At 52.6% G+C, this 22199-nt stretch overlaps 1 protein-coding gene across 1 annotated transcript in view; it reads right to left on the bottom strand.

The window, feature by feature from the left end:
- The window catches only part of NHSL3 (NHS like 3), a 48272-nt gene extending 27239 nt beyond the window's left edge, over positions 1–21033 (bottom strand). The window contains exon 1 of the mRNA XM_065421903.1: positions 20751–21033. Coding sequence (XP_065277975.1) covers positions 20751–21033 — 283 coding nt within the window. The remainder of the gene's footprint in view (positions 1–20750) is intronic.
- Between the last annotated feature and the right edge of the window lie 1166 nt (positions 21034–22199).

The following is a 22199-nucleotide window of genomic DNA, read 5'->3' as shown; positions in this document are numbered from 1 at the left end:
GGAATTTCATCCAACTGCAGATGTCATTCTTATCACAATATTTAGCAATTCTCTGCCAGCTCCCCTGGAAGGCTCTAAAAGCACTTTACTAATATTTAGGGATAAATCTTCACAACATATCTGAGAAGTATGTAGTCACATTATTATACCCAATTTACCGAACGAGAGGGAGACAAGAACGGAGATGCTAAGTCACTTGCTCGAAGTGACACAAATGTCAGAACCCTGGTTTCCTGAAGTCCAGTTGCATGCTCTGGCCACTAGACAATGCTGTCCTCCCTGTGAGTATTTCTACATTGTACGGCAAACTTCCACAAGTTAATTACATGCTGAATAAAATAAGTCCATGACCACAGCAGCAATAAGCAATAATGGCTTCTGCCAGCTCTACAGTCTCCACATAAGGCCTGGCATCAACGCACATTAAAAGCAGGAAATGTTGAGGCACAGAAGCCTGAGGAGGTTGTGAAGGCTAGGACTATAACAGGGTTTAAAAGAGAACTAGATAAATTCATGGAGGTTAATTAATGGCTATTAGCCAGGATGGGTAAGGAATGGTGTCCCTAGCCTCTGTTTGTCAGAGCGTGGAGATGGATGGCAGGAGAGAGATCAATTGATCATTACCTGTTAGGTTCACTCCCTCTGGGGCACCTGGCATTGGCCACTGTTGGTAGACAGGATACTGGGCTGGATGGACCTTTGGTCTGACCCAGTATGGCCGTTCTTATGTTCTAAGTGTAACTCCAGGGCCTGATCCGACAGTCCTTACTGAGGCAAAGCTCCAGTGGGAGTCAGGATCAGGCCCCAAGGGAAGACGGAGCACCTGCAGTAACTCAGCGACTCAGCCTTTCAGATTTAGGGGCATCACTCCACATTCTACATCACTCCAGCACTGGGTTTAGAACAGCTGTAATATCTTTGTCTCTGCTCCCCTGATATAGCTGTTCCATTCCATCAATAACCTCAGCCTCATTCCTCCTCCTCCTAACAATCCCCACCCCTCTGCCCTGGGCCTCTGCCTGCCCTCCTGAGAAAAGCCACCTAACAGGTTTTAAGGTAAATACAGATTTCCTCTGGAGCCAGAACCAAGCAGGAGGAGCCCAGGCCCTGGAGAGCAGAGCGGTGCAGACAATAAGGAGACTGAAGAGGTGGCAATCAGCAAGCAGACCACTTCAGACTGGGATCTTGTCAAGAGCTGTACAGGGTCGGCTCAGGTCAGAGCACAGATGGGGCTGAGACGGCCAAGGAAAACCCAGGGTGTTGCACAAAGTGCTGCCAGTGACTGAGCATGCTGAGTCAGGATTGAACCAAGGCACCAGCATGGTGTCAGAGGATGCTGTGTTGCTGGAGGTGCTGACGAGGTCATGAGCCCCGGAGATAGGAGAGATTCCATAATACTTTTTTCTAGGGGTGTAGGTACATGTGGCCAACACACCAAGGCTAATGCCCACTGCCTACCTATATACCTGTTTCATTTTCAATTGGATGCATTGTTCTTCTTCACTTCCTGTCCTAAACTTCTGAAGTGCTGCAGCGCACTGCTGTGCGCCACCCACAGCTGGCTGCATTTCCGCTTCAGGTGAGACAAGTCATATATTGCATTTGGAGGAATTAAAGCTGCTCTGTAAATATCAAATACTAATGTGAAACCTCAGCGATTTGATTTCCTGATCCTGATTCACACAGGGAGGGAGGGAGGCAGATTACTGACATGAGCACGTGACCGAGCACATCCTTCCGTGTGCAGGTACTTTACCATGCAGCCAGCAGCAATCACATGTGCTCCCTATGCATTGAGCCAATATGCAATCAGGACTCCATCACTCACCTCCTTGCACACCCTGCTGCCCTTCACACATGCGCCCGTGCCCACATGCTTATCACATATGTTCTGCCACACAGAAAGGCCCTGCTATAGGCACATCAACCCCATCCCACACGTTCTCACACTGGGTCAGATATTGCAGAGCTGGGGTGGGGAGATTGTTATTTGAGGTGGTGGCTCCTGCTCTCTCTTACCCAAGAGGAACAAGACCTATGATGCCAGCTTTACAGCCCTCCTCGGCAGCTTCACCCAGGCTCTAGCCTTCTCCCAGTGGAGAACAAGAGCCTTCACCATTGCAGCAGCAAGAGAGAGATAGGACAGAGACAGTGGAGAAGTGCAAGAACAGGCTGTCTCTACTAGGGTTGCCAATTTTGGTTGGACGTATTCCTGGAGGTTTCATCACATGACATGAGCTTTAATTAAAGATTAATCGTTAATTCCTGGAGACTGCAAGACAATCCTGGAGGGTTGGCAACCCTAGTCTCAACCCATTTCTCCTTATGGAACCAGCTGGTGGTAGGACAGGAAGTGGGAGCAAAGCAGAGGGAGGAAGTGAGGGAGGCTAGCAATGGGGAGCTGCCAGGCACAGCACAGAGGGGCTGCTTCCACCACAGGGCTTCCCACAGGAGAAGCTTTGTGAAGCTGTTAAATGGGGAGTCCCCTCCCACCCCTCTCCAGAAAGAAGGAGGAGGTGCCCCCTGGGCAGGACCCAGCCTGTCAGAGCTAAATCCTGGAGATGGCTCTACTGCGAGAGGAGCCCCATTCATCATCACCACCTCTGCAGATCTATCCCAAGAGCATGAGTTGGCATGGGGGAGGAGAAGTGGTTTTAGCCAGTGTTGGCCGAGGTCCTGGCCAGCCAGCGCGGCAGGCCAGGCGTCTCCCCAAGGCGAGCCCCAGGATTCTAGTGCCCAGAGGGAGCGCCTGTACCTATCATGACAAACACATTCCCCGGCGGTTGAGGGTTGGGCCCCCTCTTATCGAGTTGCGGTTTATCCACAGACCCAGCCCAGATTCTGCGATTGTCTCTCACTGGCTTAGTGCACCTGGCTGGGTTAACACAGCGGGCTAGGCTAAAAAGAATCACCACATCTGGGCTGGCTTCCTCAATACACCATTCAGAGGCGGGCCCGTCAGCATCTGGCCTTCTAGACCCAGACCATAGGATGGTCCCCTCACCAACATCCGACCCAGGAAGCACCATGCCCTCCCTCTCCAAGGCTGGGAAAGGATCTGACCATAAGCATCACACAGCTCCTCCTTAGTGTGGGCTACCAAAGGGCAACACTGAACAGACCCCTGGATAACGGAGAAGCTACTGGGTTGTGGTGGCAGGAATCCACCTCATTTCTCCAAACCCTGCAGCCTGCGGGATTTTTGAAGGCAGTGTAGCCTCCGAGGAACACAGACCCAGCCACTGGGCTGAGCCATTTTGAAGGAAATTACTTCTGTGCTGGTGAAAGGGGTTGGACCGGGCAGCCCTACAGACTGAACTCCTCCAGCCACACAGCGACTGCAGCTGCATTACCTACCCAGGAGGCGAGGGAGGGAGAGGAGGGTTCTGTCTCTGTGACCCATTCAGCCCTGGCCTCTCTACACAGACTGCAGTGCCCAACCTGAGGTTGAAAGCAACAGAGGGTCCTGTGGCACCTTTAAGACTAACAGAAGTATTGGGAGCATAAGCTTTCGTGGGTGAATACCCACTTCATCAGACGCTGATGTTGGTTCCCTATGGGAAACAGACTGAACCCACTAAGCTGTGACGGTCAATCTGTTCACTTGCTTTTACAAAGCAGAGCTACTAGCTACCTGCTTCACATGCTCAGCTGTGTCCACCCTGCAGGGTTCAGGACACTGCCCCAAATGTGTGGGGGAAGGGTCACAAGGGGTCACAGACCTGGCAAACAAAAGAATTAACCATCGAGCCGGGTCGCTGAGGGGCACACTCCTGAGCGCTGTCTGACCAAAGCTGCTCCTCCCAGATGACAACAGATGGTCCAGTTCTTTCAGACTATTTTAAACACTGGGGACCCCAACAAGCATCGTGGGGCAATCACCGGCTGCCCTCAGCATTGGGCCATTCCTCCAGAGTCTGCTGTGCTGCAGGGGGGGCGAAGGCTCAGCTGTGGACAGTGCCAAGAAGGAAGCGGTGTGAACGCGAACCCAGCGCCGGTGACAGCGGCGACCCAGCTGGCCATCTTGTTTCTGCTGGGTGCAGTTTGGCCAGAAGCCACGTTCCGCTGCCATGACTCAGCGAGCACCTGGTGTGTCCCTGCTGATAAAGACGAGATAAAGAACTCTGGTCTCCATGGAGTTCAAGGACTGCAAAGGCCCTTTCGGAGGGAGCAAGGGGATAAGGTGCCGCACACCCTGTGGGGCAAGGAGTGGGATTCATCCCAGTGCAGGGTGGGCAGAGTTTGATCCAGCATGGGCAGGGGAGGGGGGTCGTTTCCATGGAGACATAAAAGTTTGTAACTTGTTGGGTATGGCCAGCCCGGGGTGGGGCTGGGTTATGAGAACACAGCGTCCAACAACAAACATGGTGTCAGGTGGGGGAGAGAAGGATCAGGTTACAGGTGACCGCCAGGGCAGGTACAGCCCAAGGAATCAACCCAAAGGGATGCCCTGCCCCCATCTCCTGGGAGGGAGCGGGAGCATTCTGGGCTCCTGATTCAGCCTCAGCCTCATTTTGAGTGACCCCATCTCCTGCCCACCTTTCCCTGCATTGTAGGAATTCCCCTGCGGTTGCCCCTGCCCGTGGGGATCAGAGGGAAATAGATGCCCTGCTGGGGAAGCGCTCACGGCAGCCGCAAATGTATGAGCAGCCTCTGCTGCTTCTGCCCCGGGCTGCACAGCAGGACCACACCTGGGTCTGAGCTGCCCCTGCCCTGAGCATTGGCACACAGCAAAGTGAAACTGACTAGCTTCTCCCAACAGCTTCCTTCTGGCCCTGGCTTGGCATCACAAGCGCCGTGTCCAGGAGCAGGCAGCGCTGGTATCCATCCAGGGGGAGAGAAGGAAACCAGAAGGGGAGGAGGGAGGAAGGGCGAGGAGGAGAGAGAGAGAAATCAGGAGAGGAATGGTGGTGAAGAGAGAAGAAAATCCATGGAAAGGAGGAGGGATGCACCAAAGTGCAAGAGGGGAGTGGGAGATGCATTGGTTGGTGCAGCAGCTGCATGGATTGGGGACTGAATTTGGACCCTCTGTCCACAGACTCACAGGGGCTGTGAGCCTTGGGGAGTGAAAACCACTCAGCATTTGCCAGCGCAGCTGAAATATCTGCAGCCGTAATATCTGCAGCCGTAACCGTGGAGAAGCTATGGGTTGGGGAATGAGAAGGGGGGAAGATGGGAATGTCCTGTCCCAAATACCCTCCCTGCCCGAAGGAAGGAGAAAAGGCTGAGCCAAAGAGGGAGCGAAGCACAAGGTTGGGGGAGGGGGAGAATGGCAGAGATACAGGGCTAGCGGGATGGAAGGCCGTTTAGACGTTTAATGTTGAGGGGAAGATCCTCTCCAATTTATTCAGCTACTGGTCCAATCTTCAGTGGTAATTAGCCAGCCTGGTAACTGAAACCCAGATCCACCTCCCTGCCCACATTGAAAGACCACGAATGGGGCTGGGGGGGGGGGGGGGAAGGAATTCCCTGACCACACAAACAGAGAATGTGTTTAACCCCCTATCCAGGGAAGAGAGGAATCCACCCTCTGCACTCATGTAGTGCCCCACACCGGTATGTGTCCACTGCTCCTCAACAGGGCTGAATCCCTGGCCCCAGAGACCGCACCCTCCCTCTGCTGAAGGAGAGAGGGTGCCTCAGCAACCTGGCCTGCTCCCTCTGGGTCTTCCTCGTGCCGCTCCCCAAACACACCCTGCCCCCAGCCTATTGATCCCAGCCACACGCACTGCAAAATGCTGAAGCAACACAATGCAAATTCTTTCGCTTCGTGGCCTCTGTTCTGTTCCCATGGAGCCGGGGCAGAGAACAAACAGAACTCATTCTATGTTTTCTCAGCACCTTCTGCCCAATGCCCTCCCCCCTCTTCTTCCTCCCTCCCTCCCCACCCCCGTTCACTCTCCTTCTCCTCTCATCCCTGCATTTGTAATGTCCCCATCACTGTAACAGCTAGCTCCTCCTTTATGGTGACCCAAAGGGATGCCAGCAGAAAAGCTCATGTTCACGGTCCTGCTGCACCAGCTAAGTGAAAGCCTGTTCGTGCGCACGTTCCCCCATGCCCAGCAGGATCTTAGCCAGACATTCATGGAGTGCCCACCACCGTAGCACCTAGGCACCAGAAGAGGAGCTGGCTCCCCTAGAAGCATCACACAGAGCCCCCCAATGGGAGCATGTCTGATATTCTCAGCTAGGAAGGTAGCAAGGTGACATCGCTCACCAGACTCATGTTCCAGGCCCAGGGATCCAGCTAGGGAGAACTTGAATCCAATGAGGGAAGGGATCTGCCTGGAAATTGGTCAGCCTTCATATCCCAGGGGAGCGAGGGGGCCAAGGTTGGTGGTGGACGTTCCCATGTGGGTTGGTCTCTCCCCTCACAGCTCCCCCAAGACTATTCCGGTCCAGTGCCCCTCCAACAACTGCTGCTCACTTGGAGAGGGGTTGGGTGCACATCACAGCCCTCTGCCCCACACAGTCACCAAGAAATAATGAAGGTCCCAAGCCAGGCAAGAGAGATCCAAGAGGGGCAGAAAGTTTTCTCCCAAGAGGCCTGACCACCCACCCCATACAGCCAGGTCCAACCGCCCTCCCCATACCCACCCCCAGGCCCCAGACGGCAAGGCCCAGACACCCCTCTTGAACAACTTGCCAGGGGTCGTGGTGGATTCTCCATCACTGGGAATTTTTAAATCAAGATGGGATGCTCTATTTCAAACTGAAATTAATTCAGGGAAGTCATATGGCCCTTCTGGCTTTACAATCTATGACTTTACACCTACTTCTAGCCACTCAGAATAGAAATCACCCCACAAGATATGTCCCCTTACCAACGGGTAACCCTCCACTTTTGCATGTTACTGCGAGATCTGGCTTGCAGCCTCTCAGAGGAGAAATACAGGACAATGGAAATACAGCCCAGCCAGGTTGAAAACAGACTGACGCAGAAGAGTATCCATACTGATAGTCAGTGTAGTTTAGAGTGGTGCTTCTCAACCTCTTCCATGGTGTAACCTTGTCTTATAACAGAAGATAGTTTTGGGGGTCCCCAAGCAGCCATAAAGAAGGGAAGCGATTTGAGAACTCACAATCTAGAGGACAATGCACAACACCAGCAACTCCTGGATTCCAATCCTGGCTCTGCCACTGACTCCCTGTATGACCTTGGGCCACTCACTTGATCTCTCTGTCGGTTTCCCCATCTGCAAGACACCAACTTGTCTCCCCTGTGAGTTTGAGGGTTACTGAGTCACTGCTCTATGATGTGAGCAAGTGCTAAGAACTGTTATTCCTCCGGCCTGCCTTTGCTCCCCCAGGTGGCTCCTGGCCCCTCTCTGCTCTCCTTCAAGGTGAGCTCCAAAGAGAAACAACGCTGGGGCTTCTGCTCTTTTTTTGCTTCTTTATGAATGACAGTCAAGGGGGAAGGCATTCCCAAACAGACTCTTTGGGGGTTGTTTGCTTTGGTTAATATCCATTTAACTTCAACAAATAATTAATGGTTTGGATAAAGGCAGCCTTTGTTACAGATTCAACAACCCTCCCCCTTCAATTAAGGAGTTAAGGCTCCAGATCAACATCCCTGAGGCCGCCCAGAGGTACCCCTGCTAAACCTGACTTGACCTTCCTGATATTTCTAAGGTACAAGCCAAAAACCTCACAAGTCTTCGTTCTCCCCCACAAAGCAGCAGGGAAGGGCACCGCCCCATTCTTTCTGAGCCCTTTGCAGGTCACCTTTAAGCCATGCCCAGTGAGTAGTTTTGCTTTGTTTGGTCACTCCCTAAGCCTGTGCTGAAGATTTTGAATCCGGGCCCAGTGCATGTTTACCTTGCGGACAGTCTGGCTAGCCCATTCCAGCCACACCTGTGCAACATGCTGACAGTAAAGAAAGAATGAAGCAGGGGGATCAAGTGTTGTCAGACAGTGTGTGATTCCAGCAGGGCCTATCAGCAGGAGCCCCCTTGCCATCCGTGTCTCCCCCCAAAACACACTGTCTGAACCAGCAAAGCATTCAGGTGTGAGCAGGGCAGGGTAACACACCCAGGCACTGGCTAGAAAATTCACCCACATGGCCAATAGGAGACACACTCCCCTTCTGGATACATCTTGGGGAGTGTTTATGTGCATGGGGGAATCCAAACTCTCTCCCTACAAAGACTTTGTAGGGTACAACTGGTGCTCTCTGAGCAACCAGAGCTGTGCATGGGAGAACCCGATCCTCTGAGAGAAGCAGAGAAATGACAGATGGAAAAGACATATTAGATCCCATCTATGCCCTCTTCCCTCTCCTCAGCCAATACAGGACTGGTCCCAAGAATCACTGCTCTGATGTTTGAACGAATCTAGTTTTAAAATGCCCCAAGCAGAAGGTTTCAAACCATCAGAAAAGGGAGGTTCTGGAACAACCTCCCAATGGGAGTCGTGGGGGGCAAACAACCTGACTAGTTTTAAAGAGGAGCATAATAAGGTTATGAACGGGATGACATGATGGAGTTGCTTGAGGTGGCAGAGGACTGGGCTTGAAGGCGTGGGAGGTCCCTCCCAGTCCTATGTTCCTGGGTTTGGCAAAAGCCCCCAGAAGTGGGGCGCTCTTGTCTAATGGATCAGAGTGTGCAGAGAAGTGCACACGCTGAAATGGGGGACCGCTTTGCTCTCACAAAGCACAGAATTTGGGATTCAGGGCAGCTCCCAGAGGGTCCTTCCAAGCCAGGTCTCACTCACTGGCCTCCAGGAGGCTGGGGCTGCACTGGTATATTGCAGGCATTGGATATTATTGCTCATTTGCTTGGATCATACTTGGGTATGAAATGTAAAAAGCAGCAAGTGGGAGAGCAGCTCAGTTTGTCAGTCCCCACACACAGGTCTGTTCGGGCCAGATGGCCTTTCCCAGTGGGGAGTCTCCCTGTTTCAGTGATCATTAGAAGGGAGATAAAGCCCAACTCTCAGACTCTGCATGTGCATGGCACTTCTCTATGCAGAGCTCTCACAGCACTGTACCACGATGGGGAAACTCCGGGGCAAAGAGGAGGAGTGAGGTCTCTCACAGCGAGGCAGCGTCAGAAGCAGCACAAGAAGCCAGGTTTCCTGGCTAAGCCCACCCTGATCCATTAGACAAGAGTGCCCCACTTCTGGGGGCTTTTGCCAAACCCAGGAACATAAAACTGGCAGGGACCTCCCACACCATCAGGCTCAGTCCCCTGCCACCTCAAGCAACTCCATCATGTCATCCCGTTCATAACCTTATCATGCTCCTCTTTAAAACTAGTCAGGTTGTTTGCCCCCCATGATTCCCTTTTCTGATGGTTAGAAATCATCTTCTGATTTCCAACCTAGATTCCTACTCAAGCACAGACTGACCCCCCCCCCCCGATTCCCTTGTTACTTACACACACACACACACACACACACAGGGCTGAGGGAACAATTGCAAATGTAGCAAAATCTAAAAGGATGGGCCAGTTTCAGTGGCTGAACCAGGACAAAACTATCACAAGAACTTTAATTTCATAGATTTCCAGCTTGCTCCAGTTCAGCTACTGAACTGATGGGGGAATCTTAGTGGGGGAGGGGGATACCCTAGGAGGTCTGGTACCTCTGAAACACATGTTCAACTGGCAAGGAATCAAGCCCCTCTCTCCCCTGATACCCAAATCCAGCAAGGAGGGAGATGGCCCATTCAACACCCCTGCCCTCACTCTCTGGAGTTCTTAAACTTTTCACACTCTGAATCCACGGAACCAGAGCAGAGAAAGCTCTGTACCCCCCACAGCCAGCCAACAATAACGGGGTATTGTTCAGGGTTTTACTTTCTGCCTTTATATTGCAGCCTCCTGCAGTGGAGGTGTCTTCCCAGCATGGAACGAGGGAGAAAGCATAAGTCAAAGGAAAATCCACTCCTTGCCCTCCCCACTCCTCATGGTGTGGGCTGGACAGAGACATCGGGAGAACAAAAATGGAAATCAATATTGTGCTTAACCAGGGAGAATGAAAAGTCCAGGTAAGAACACTGTGCCTGTAAACAGCCCATTCACAGCAAGTCACTTTCATACAAGGATCTCAAGACACTTTGCAGACAGTCATTAAACCCGGTGCAGTTTTACAAATAGGGAAACTGAGGCACAGAGAGAGGAAAGCAACTTGCTCAAGACCACACAGCGAGGTAATGGCAAAGGTGGGAATACAACCCAGGAGTTTTGGCTCCCTACCGCCAGCCCTAACCACTGGGGCCATCGACTAGCTGAGAAGAGAGAAAAACAAATCGGTAACTAACTCGGTGGATGCTCCCCTTGTAAGTATTCTCACACTTCTTATCAAACTGTCTGTACTGAGCTATCTTGATTATCACTTCAAAAGTTTTTTTTCTCTTACTTAATTGGCCTCTCAGAGTTGGTAAGACAACTCCCACCTGTTCATGCTCTCTGTATGTGTGTATATATATCTCCTCAATATATGTTCCATTCTATATGCATCCGAAGAAGTGGGTTGTAGCCCACGAAAGCTTATGCTCTAATAGATTTGTTAGTCTCTAAGGTGCCACAAGTACTCCTGTTCTTTTTGCGGATACAGACTAACACGGCTGCTACTCTGAAACCTGTTAATTGCACTGACAATGCTGAAAAGCCCGGGTCTCTGGGAGAGAACACGGTGAGAATTTCACCAGTCCCAAAGCAGATTAGGATCTTTTCAGCTCCAGCGCTCCGAGACCCAGCCCCGAGTAACCATGGCAGAGTCGGCAATGTGCACTTGCAGCAGATTGCAGAGCTCCGGGAACCTCAGACCCACCCAGGCTCCTTCCAGCCTCGCTAAAAGAATCCTTGGGTACCTGCACGAAGCCCCCACATCGCACAGCACCAATACAGACACCGCCTTCTACCCACAGCAGCCCAATCTTGGGTACAAGGGCATGGGCACAAACTTTCTGGGCACAGTCCCTCCTATGTGCTAAAGTGCCAGCCCCAGAGCCGGGGTGCCCATCCTGCCAGCAACAGGCTGTGGCTCATGACTGCAGAATACTGTTGTACTGTGCGTGAGCCATACCAGCCCTGCTGGAGCTGCCATCGACAGAGCCCCGCCCTCTCCCACCCACACCCTGGCTGGGCCCCTGCCTCAGGCTCCTACCTGTTTTCAGCTTCCCTGTGCGGCCAAAATGCCAGAAGGACCTGGCCTTGGCATGCGGGGGGTTCCTCTTGTGGTGCATGTTGCCCATGGTGCCAGCGTGTGCAAGCGGCACTTTCCCTCCCCCTCTCCTGGGTGGAGGAAGCACGGGGTGCTACATGACTGCACCAAACAGGCTTCACCTTGGCCTGCTTCCAGCTCCAGAGAGCCGGCGCTCAGCTCCGGTTCCCATCCCTCCAGCGACCGTCAAGCCCTCAGCCTTCCACAGGCTGTGCTCTCCCTGAGCCCCGGAGCCAATCACGGCTGACACAGAGGAGGGGCCTCCAGGAGAATAGCTGGGATGGGTTGTCCTCTCTCACCCTCCCTCTCTCTGCCCCTGCAGCTCTGCTGCCTTCGCTCTCTCTGCCCACACCCCGCCCCCTCCCCGTCAGGTTGGTTGTGGAGTCCATGGCTCTGCCAGGGAGTGGGATACAAAGTGGGTGATGGCCAGGATTGGCTTTAGGATTCGGTGGGCCCGCAACGAGGTAGCTCCTGGGGATCCTGCCCCTAGGCTCACATTACAGCTGGGACTGTTCCCCATGAACGTCCCATCACCCCCATCAGCCAGGGTGGGGTCACCGCTCCGGCAATCACACACCCATCCAGCCCACCCTCACCGCTCTATCAGAAGCAGCAGCAGAGCCAGGTGAGGCCGACAGCGGAAGGGTCCTTGAAAGCAAGTCACTTAGTCTTTCTGTGCCTCAGTTCCCCATCTGTACAATGGGTGCACAGGAGGGCTGAGATGATAAATACATTAAAGGCCGTGAGGCACTCAGATACTATGGAGATGGGGACCACATAAGTACCCAAGACAGGCAAACAGGTCTCAATACAGACTCCCAGCTAGGAGAGCACACATACAGCCCACTTGCCCTCCACAGCCCGCTCTTCACATGAAGCTACAGCAATACAAATCGAGGGGGGATTTGAGACAGATTAAATGGATGTCACTTTGTGCATGGACACTTACATCGCCGCCTGCCTGGCTCGTGTCATCCAGTGGTGCAAATTAAAACAATGTGAACTAGGTTGACAGTGCAATAAGAGTGTCCACACACACAGCTGCACTGGTTGAATGAACCAATTCAAGAGTTAAGCCGGTGTAACCTCTCTGCAGAGAAGCCCTGAGACAGGAGATTATGAAGGGTACTAATCCAGAAAAGCAGCATGTCAGATTCAAGGCCTGGCTGAAATGTAGCTTTCTCCTCTTCTTTGAATTTGCAAATGAGATGGTGTCAGGGCAGGGAGGGGTCAGCTGGTCAGAGTCATGGGCACACGAGACGCACTCCCTAAGGACAATGTTTACGTGATTAATCAGACATTCTGCTAAGGAGGAAGGGCGGCTTTGTGGCTAAGGCACAGACCTGGGAATCAGGGGCTGTAGGTTAAATTCCCAAATCTGCCACAGACACTCTGTGCGACCTTGGGAAAATCACCATCTCTGAGCCTCAGCTCCCCACAGTTCAATGGAGAGGATTCCTCCTCCTTTCTTCCACACACGGCCTGTCTTGCTGACTTAGACTGAAAGTTCTATGGGGCAAGGACCTAGCACCGTGGGGCCGGGACCTCTAGGTGTTGCTGCTGTAATACAAATAACTAACAGCAGCTGCACCCAAAATGTCAGTCTGTGTGGTGGCAGTTCTGCCTTGGAAGATGCTGGGGATGTGAGAGGATTTTTGGAGCAACAGCTCAGCCTCTGTGATCCCATTGCTCGCTACACCCTAGTTTACAACACAGACTTCTCACCAGATTGCAAGGTCACACCAGCTGGGGAGGGGGCGCTCAGGCTAGAGTCACATGCCTGCACCGCATTCTTGAGTCTCCACGACGAAAGGACGGAAAGGGCTGCCCTGGCCGCTGCCTCTCCCCTGCAGGTTCGCAGGATCTGACCCCAGTAAAGGAGGTGTCCTCACGCAGTGGCTTCACTGTGGCAAAAGAAAGGAACCTCTCCACTCCAGACTCCCCCCTCTCCTCCTCATGACACAGTAGGGCACTCGATAGCAGAGTGCAAAAAGGACGTTGCATGCAACAGATTTTCCACATGACACATTTGCTCCTCTCTTGCCATGAAAAGGACCAGCTTGTCTGGATACAGCCTGAATCTTCCCTTCCTGCCCCCAAGACAGAAACCCTTCAGTGCCCAGACCAGGAACATGTGCTCCCCCATGACCCTGAGCCCTTGGCTCAGACACTCTGCACAGCACCCAGACTTCACTGCCTCTGATCACAGTGATCAAGGTATGGGCATGGGCATGTCCACGAGGCTCAGGACCTGCACATAAAGCTCGGAGGCACAGAAGGCCCCGCAGGGGTGCAGAAGCCTCAGAGCTGGACTGAGTCTGTGTTTGCTGGGATTAAGGACAGTGGGGCCCCTGGGTTGGCCTGGTTTATATGCCACATACAGACAATCTGCTGAGCCCAGGGAGCTGCTGACCTCACTAGTTTCAGACCTTGCTGCCTCTATGGCCCCTTCTATCTCAGTCTATGAGTGTCACTCTTCGTTACAATCCAGATCAGCCAGGAGCCCCACCACCTACCCACTGAGAGCAGCTCATTACCCAACTGCTTACTGTTTGCACTGGAACAGACCCTGTCACAAGATCCATGGCAAAGCCCCCAGCACAGTCACGTCTGAACACTAGCTGCAGCTGGCCACGTACATCTCTGCCTTCTGGACTCAGATTTGACCACATTGCACTCCAGAATCCTCTCAGAACACACTCCAGCAGCCCGGAAGCATCACAGCCTCTCCCAGCATGTCATTCACATCAAGGAAGCACACTCACATTGCTACAAAACCAGGTGACAGCAAGGGTGGGGATGCAGTGCCAGGGGCCTTTCTGCCTCTAGCATGTGCTGTGGAAGAAACCCCCTAGTTATTCATCAAGGGGACCAAACGGTTCGGGGGTGGCGGTGAGAGCCTTTCACCACTCGGTGACCAGTTCGAACACAGCTTGGGTCCCTAGCGGCCAGTAATTCCCTGCTGATGGCAGTTTAGTGGCCTACGTGAGATGAGTTGACGGTCTCAGTCCAGTTCCTGTAAGTGTCCACATCACAGACCTGACACCAACTGGGCACCCTGGAGGATGGCCAAAGGCCTCTCGGAGAATCGGAGATGGAGCTGCCCTCTTCACCCCCACAGCTGTTTCCTTCCAATCAGAACTGAAGCCCACTGATTGGGCAACGAGCGGGAAAGCTCGCCCCACCAAGCCTAGGCCAGACCTGTTCTGTGGCTAAACAAACATCTTCAGTTCCCAGGGCTGCCAATCTGGCACCTTTCCAGTCCAAAACTCTGCATCAAAATGCACAATTTGAGGTTTTAGTACTAGTCCCTCGACCTATAGGGCTCTCCTCCTTACTGTGCCGAGAAAGGTTACAATCTCCACAGTCATTGTAGCCTAGCTTTTGCCCCATTATACCAATGAGTCAAAGTCCTACAGTGATGGGACCCTTCTCTCTTGGCAGAAGGAGCAGAAAAGCCAGCCCTACGATTTTCTACCCTCGATATGCCAATGAACAGACACAGAGCATGATCTGGGCTACTAGGATGATCTCTTAAAGGGGAAATGGAACTCAGAAGGAAAAAAGGTAACACAAAAAATGTTTAAGATCCCAAACCTTTAACAGAAAAAAATAACCAGAAGGGTTTCCACTCATGTCCTGCAAAGCCCGAATCCAGGCCCCCAGGTTTGTGTGTGTGTGTTGCTATGACTGATGGCAGAACTAGCACCCAAAGAGATGGGTTCCCCCCTGCTCCAGCTGAGGTGTTCAGGTGCTCATCACCTGTAGCAGCAGACACACAAAACCCAACGGCATGAACTCCAGTTTGGCAGGTAGACAGTTTGCTCAGCTCTTCACCTTTCAGAGGTTTCTGTTTCTTTCGGTGCTGGAGTCATAGTCAATGATCATATTGTCTTATGAAATAAAACCGTCCTTATGAAGAGAAACCCGACTCCAGCAAAATAGTTTTATCGGATCTTATGGAACATTATTTGCAAGAGTAATTCTTCCAGTTGTCTCCAGGTGGAATGGCTGTGGCTGGCAGACACACCTCTCTTTGTTTAGCAGAGAAGCTTACAGTTTCCAGCTCAGACCAGCCAGTGGATTCCTGTTGTTCAGATTTTCTGAAATGTCACTCTTTGCTCTCTGCAGATTAACAAGTTCATTACCAAATACACCGAAACAATTCCCCTGAATGAGAGACTCCGAGGCAGCATGCAGGAATGTCCACATGGCTGCAGAACTCTGAACCCTTAGCACTAGGGCTAGGTCTACACTACAGCGGGGGGGTCGACCTAAGATACGCAAGTTCAGCTACGTGAATAGCGTAGCTGAAGTTGCGTATTTTAGGTCGACTTACCTGGCTGTGAGGACGGCGGCAAGTCGACCGCTGCCGCGCCGCCGTCGACTCCGCTGCCGCCTCTTGCCGCGGTGGATTTCCGGCGTCGACGGCAGAGCGATCAGGGATCGATTTTATCGCGTCTTCACTAGACGCGATAAGTCGATCCCCAATAGATCGATTGCTACCCGCCGATCCGGCGGGTAGTGAAGACGTGCCCTAGGATACAACTGCTGCATCTGCAGAGAACTAGGATGTCTCGATTATATTATAGCAACGGATCTAGGAACCTGCAGCATTCAGACTCAACTTCACTATCTCAGCTATTATCACCGAGCAGCATCCATGGACTTTTAGTCCTGACATAGTGCTGTTAAAGCGCAGCACCTAGGAACCTTCAGCACAACTCACAACTGCATCTTCACTGATATATGGTAGTCTAGCACCCAGGAATCTCCAGCACAGGGATAACAGCATCACTTCTGCTATATCACAACCCTGCACCAGGGATCCTCCAATACAATTAGGTTATATTGGCTCACCATGGCAAACAACAAACCAAATCATATGTAATTTCCAACAAGCTCTCTCTCATTGAGTGTATTTAGTATTTTATTTTTAACAACACAGTGAGGAGTCTATATGCTGTTGGGCCAAATTAATACAAAAAAATTAGTAACTGAAAATGTTTGGAACATCAACTCCCTCATTCTTAAAACCCTTCAGAAGTAATATTGTGAAACCTATATCAACCCCCCAAAAGATGGGCCAAAAGCACTAGGACATCATTCCTCAATGACGTTCTAGTCAAATGGTCCTCCTAAAATGTGGTGCTGGGGCACATGCACTTTCACAGCAGTACTAAAGGGTTAAAGGGACACCTTAACTATTGGGGTGGATTTGCAATCACAATTTTTTTTTTTAAATGCTTTTCTTCTTTCTCGTCCCCAAGTGAAAAACCCCACACAACCCCTGGAGAAACTGACTATCCACAGGAAACAGTGACTCTGACTACACCCAAAGTACAGTCAAATGCACAAGGGTTCAGTGGTTAGGACACTAGCGTGGCACTTGAGAGCAATTCCTTGCTTCATCATAGATAGCTTGTCACTTCATTTCTCCATGCTTCAGCTCCCCAGCTCAAAACTGGGGATAACAGCACTGTCCTACCACACAGCAGTGTTGTGCAGATGAACACATTAAAGACTGAAATGCTCATACGCCACAGTAACGGAAGCCATATAAGTACCTAAGATAGATAGATTAGATGGGATCAACAAACTGAATAAAAAGAAATATCATTGGTTCGTCTCATTTCCCGTGATCTCAGTTGTTATTTGTAACAACAGTAGGTAAATTATTTTCAGAAAGAAGCGTGGTGATGGAGTCCCCTTAACTAGATTGTATCCTTCTAATACTGTAGTAACCCTTACGGGTTAACTAGACTCACTGTACCCTTCCATTCTCCAGGTGCCAACAGAGATTTCAGTGATAAGATTTATTTCTTTGAATAAACAGAAGAGAGGAACTTGGCCAAGCAGCTGTATGGAAGATTTTGCTGTTTAAAAGTAACAGTAGGGGTAATAGTACTTTGTAGGGACAGGGAGGGGCTCCCATAGCACAAGGCCTGAGCTGGTAAAGCAATAAAACAGCAGCAATCAGAGGAGAATAGGGGAAGAAGGTACCTCAAGCCAGGGAGTCAAACACACAAGGTTGCAAGTTTCAAACCAGCAGAAGGAAATATCTTTCATGCAACACAGAGTTAGCTTATGAGCTCCTTGCAACAAGGTATCATAGCAGCCAAGAGCTTAGCAGGATTCTTTCTTTTTTTGGTTAAAGTTTGGACGTTTTTATGGATAATTAGAACATCCAGGGATACAAAAGAGAGGATTAAAAAAAAAAAAAAAAAAACACTTTTGGAAGGGATCTAATACCCACCTGCTTCAAGGCACAAGGCCACCTCTGACTCATGGGGGGGAAGGAAGAAAGTTTCCCCATGGGTAGGTGATCCCAGAACTGCCTACTGCAGAATTAATTTCACCTTTCTCTGATGCAGCTCAGCTGGTACTGGCCAGTCAGAGACAGAATATTTAACTAGATGGATCACTGAGTTCTCCATTATGGGACTTCCTACGTTATTTCAGTGCTCAGTCACCCAGCCCTAGTTTACACCCAAATCCTGACCAAAGCTCAGGGGGAACTGGATCCTGACCCAGCCCTGACCCATGGCTCCCTTGACTTCACTGGAATGATTTGTTCACTCTTCAGACCCTGTACACTCCTGCCGTTTTCTAACATATGTCTGCACCCCCTCCCCAGGGGAGAAGGGCTCTTATCCCAGCGTGGACACAGGAGGAAATGTTTCCACATGCATCCCAGCCACCCCTTCCATAACCAAATCTAAGTCTTCATAATGGGCAAGGGCATGCGATGCAAAGATGAAGATTCACAACCCTGGGTTGCATCTCTGCTGCAGGACATGGTACTTCCCAGGAGTCCAGGCTGATCTTTGGAAGGGCCTGAAGTACCTCCCAAAACCAGAGAAATATAAAAAGATCAGCAGACACCACCAGCAACCTGTACAATCAGAGCCCTAGAAGCCAACCCAGACCTGCCTAACTCCAGACTGTTCCTCCAACAGTCCTGGCCTGTCGCCTCCTGCTTGATAACTGGAAAATTCACAGGCTCAGGCAAAACATATTACTGATAGGTCCACGCCTGTCATCAGCTAAAGGCAGACCTAGCCTCCATACCAGTCAGTATTTCAGGCAGTGGCAGCCGAGTGTTACCTGACTCCAGTGCACATAAGAAACTAATCAATAACTTAGCACTTTGATAGCTGTCACTCTTTCCATCTTCAAAGCACTGCCCAAACATTATTGAAGAATCTGCACAGCAGCCCCTCAGTGACGTAGGGAAGTGTTTACCCCCCTCATTTTACAGAGGACTACGACATTGAAACACACACCGTGACTTGCCCAAGGTCACATAAGAAGTCAGTAATAGAGCCGGGCTTCCTAGCTTGCAGCCCAGTGCTTAGTCCCCTGGTCCATGCTGCCTTCATGGCCACATCATTAGAATGCAAATGGCAAAGCAGCTGGGATAGGAAGGGTTAAACAGGGTGTGGTCCCTTCATGTTTTGCATTTTGGAAGCGAGCATGTTATTAGAACAGACAAAGTGATTGAATCAGGCACGCAAACTGCAATAATTTCATATGCATGTTGTTTCTACCAATCCACACCTCTCTCCCCGTCACACCAAGAAATGGCTGCACTACGGAAACATGGCAAGGAACTCTAAGCCCGGTGTACATGCTCCATGGCACACACATACATGGCCTGCAGCCTCCCACGCAAAAGGGAGATGGTTTCATACTCACAGCAGAGCAGAGTAAGGCATGCAGCTAGTTTACGGGTCTCGGGAAGTGGGGCATTTAAAGCAGTTTGAGTGGGCACGGAGCAGATATCCAGTTTACACTTGTCAAAGAGCTGGCCAGTGATGTTGGAAGCATAATGCTGGACTCCTAGTTGGCATTAACAACACACGGCCAGTGTCCATAAGAGAGGTGCATGTCTAGTAGAATGAGAGCCAGGGTCTCTGATGTTCTGATCCCAACTCTGGCAATGACTGGTTGTATAGGCTCTGTTTTGAAGATTAGGTATGGAATTGATGCCAGTATTGGTGGGGCACCGCAGTGAGGAATATCACACTGGGTGGACTGTTATATTCAGGTTCTTATGCTTTGCCCATCAGCGTGGAATCTGAGCACCTAGCGTTAGGGGAAAGCTGCAGCCAGACATGTCTGACGGGACGTGCTGGTAACATCTTATGAGACTGTCAGGTGAAAACTCAGCCGCCTTCCAAAGATCTCTTTGAAAGAGCAACTTGCATTTCCATGGCTGTCCCCTCTTAGCACAGCTCTCAGTGTGCTCTTGAAAGCAATAACTGACAGACCAGTAAAAGAGCAACTGAGTGTTGATAAAAACAGCAACTCCCCACATTATGGATACCTGCAAATTAAACTAATTAATGCCCAGAGAGGGAGCCAGGACAGTAATACTGGACAATGAATCATGGTGTGAGGCACGCCTCTGGATGGATTACCACAGGAATCTGGATCCCCTTTTCCAAAACGCCAGGCAGAAGAGAGCAACAGAGGGTCCTGTGGCACCTTTAAGACTAACAGAAGTATTGGGAGCATAAGCTTTCGTGGGTAAGAACCTCACTTCTTCAGATGCAAGTAATGCCACAGGACCCTCTGTTGCTTTTTACAGATTCAGACTAACACGGCTACCCCTCTGATACTAGGCAGAAGAGACTTCATTTTGATGTCCTAACAGGTGGGTGGAGACACTAGCATACATAGGGTCCCTAACACCACATCCCAGAACTGGCAGAATACCTCCAGGTTAGAAGGGACAACACCTCGAGCAGTACTTCGCTCTTACTACGTGTATACCGGGCCATATGCAAATGGAGAAAGGCCATGTTAAGAAGAACAGCACCTCCAGCAACACAGCATCACCTAGCAGTGAGGGCTGGAAGAGGGTGTATAATCCTGGGATGAAGGGCTGAGCTCCTCGTAGCATGGCACCACATAACATCACACACAGGAGCAGTGGAGGGTAGGAGCATAGCATGGGTTTGGTAGCTGTGCCCTCTCTGAGGGACCGTATCCTGCCCTGCAGAAGGATGGAGTTGTTGATCTAACAGGCCTTTGCCATTTTCAGCTATGATCTTACATCCAGGCTTTGAAGGCCTGCCTCCAGCAGCAGAGCAGCCCCTACCGCCACCCTGAAGTAGTGGGGAGGAATTACATCCAGGTCACCAAGGCCAGCACCTCGGCCTGGCTGGGGATGTTGGCAGTAGGCCACAGGCCGCCAGCGAGAGGCCACACCTGGAGCAGCGCAGCGCCCGCGAACACCATGCTGAAGAGGAGGAATCTGGATTTGCTCCAGGTTTCTTCCAGTCTATGTGACCTTCTGACTCAGCAGAGAGAGAACATACCCAGTGAACCGGCACCATCCCTTAGGGGAGGAATGAGATTACACAGGGCGCCTGGCATTCCCGATTACAGGGAACCGGAATGGGCCTGCTGCAAGAGCCGTAACAAGAGCGAGGGCGAGGAGCAGCTAGTCCCCTCGCAGGGCTCCTCAAGGCTGGCCACACACCAGCGCAGGGGGCAGAGGGGAAAGTCTCGGTGGCATGAAGGGGAGGGAGGAGAGGCCCAGGCACCCACTGCTCCAGGGGCAGCCCCTGCCCTACCTTTGCCCTTCTTGGCTCGCTCCTCCTGCTTCTTTCCCGTAGAGGGCGCCTCCCCCTCCGCTGGGGGCGCCCCAGGGTGGGCGTTGGAGCCGCTGCTCTTCTTCTTCTTCCTCTTGCCCCGAAGCCAGCTGAAAGCCCAGCGCAGGCCGGAGGAGCCAGACTTGGGCTTCTTCTTCCTCGGGGGCCCCTGCGCGGAAGGCACGTCCCCCTTTTCCTGTCCGCCGGCGGGGAGCCAGGTGCCCTCAGCCGCCGCAGGTGCCTCCTGCGAGCGCCTCCCGGACATCTCCGGGCAGGGGAGGGTGGGTCGCAGAAAGCCCCGCTTCACGGGGAGAGCTCGCCTCGGCTACGCTCCGCCCGGGGGAGCCACCGCAGGACACGAGCTCCCCATCCGGGGTGGGGTGAAGCGCCTCCCCTCCCAGTCTCCCGTGCCCCACGCCGGAGCCTCCTCTCCCGTGCGCCCCAGCCCCCCACTGCCTCTGGATTCCTGGCAGCCAGGCTCCCGCCTCTCCCCTGCGCCCAGGGCCCCCCTCACCTGCCCCGGGATACCCCGCGCCCCACGTTCCCCCTTCCCCGTGCGCCCCAGCCCAGGCTCCCCGTCCCCCCGGGGCTGTTCTGCTCCGGGTCCGCTCTGCGCCCGGCTGCACAAGGCGCCAAGGAAGCAGCCGGGGAAAGTTTCTCCCGGACGGGCGGGCGGGCGTGTGTGGAGCGGGCGGGGCCTGCCGAGCGCGCTGGGGTGTGGAGAGGCTCTGCCCCCGGCCCCTCACTCCGCCTCCCCGGCTGCCCGGCCCCGGCCCGGGGCTCCGCGAACGCTCCGCAGAGTGCGCTCCCCACCCCGCGCAGGGCGCACCGGAGAGGGGCCCGGGCTGAGCTGCCCATCCCGGCCCGCTGCCAGGGAGCGCGGCGGCAGGTAAGAGCCGGCGGCGGCGGCCTAGGGGGAATAGGTCGGTGGGACTGGCGGGGGGTGGGCCTCGGGGAGATGCCTAGAGGAGGAAGGGGGCTGACCCCGAGGGTAGGGAGTGTGGGGCTAGGAAGCTGAGCTGCCCCTGAGGAAGGGGAGGTGTGTGGGCCAGAGGAGGGCTGTATTGTGGGGGGCAGGTTAAAATGGGGGGGGTTAATCTCCTCCTCCAGGCTGGGGAGGGGCACCGTGCTTCCGAGCCAACCACCCCTGGCTCTGCGGAGGCTCCGAGCCCGGGAGCAGGCTGGGGAGAGAAAGGCCCCATTGTGACTGTCTGATTAGAGGGGAGCGGTGGGGCGAGGATTACACCAGCAGGATGCAGTGCCTGGCTCTGGGCAGGATGTAATCTCCCCCCCCCCCCCCCCCCGCTTTCTCCCTTCCCCTCTGCCTCCCCCACGCGCTTGCCCTGGTGTGTGTTTGGAGGAGGGGGTGTCTGCATTGAGATTACGGGGTCATCTTTAAACGAAATAATCATCGCTTTTTATTGAACTTTT

Source organism: Emys orbicularis, chromosome 23 (assembly GCF_028017835.1).
Source record: "Emys orbicularis isolate rEmyOrb1 chromosome 23, rEmyOrb1.hap1, whole genome shotgun sequence".
NCBI classification, from domain to species: domain Eukaryota; kingdom Metazoa; phylum Chordata; order Testudines; family Emydidae; genus Emys; species Emys orbicularis.
This window is presented reverse-complemented; position numbering and strand designations above follow the sequence as displayed.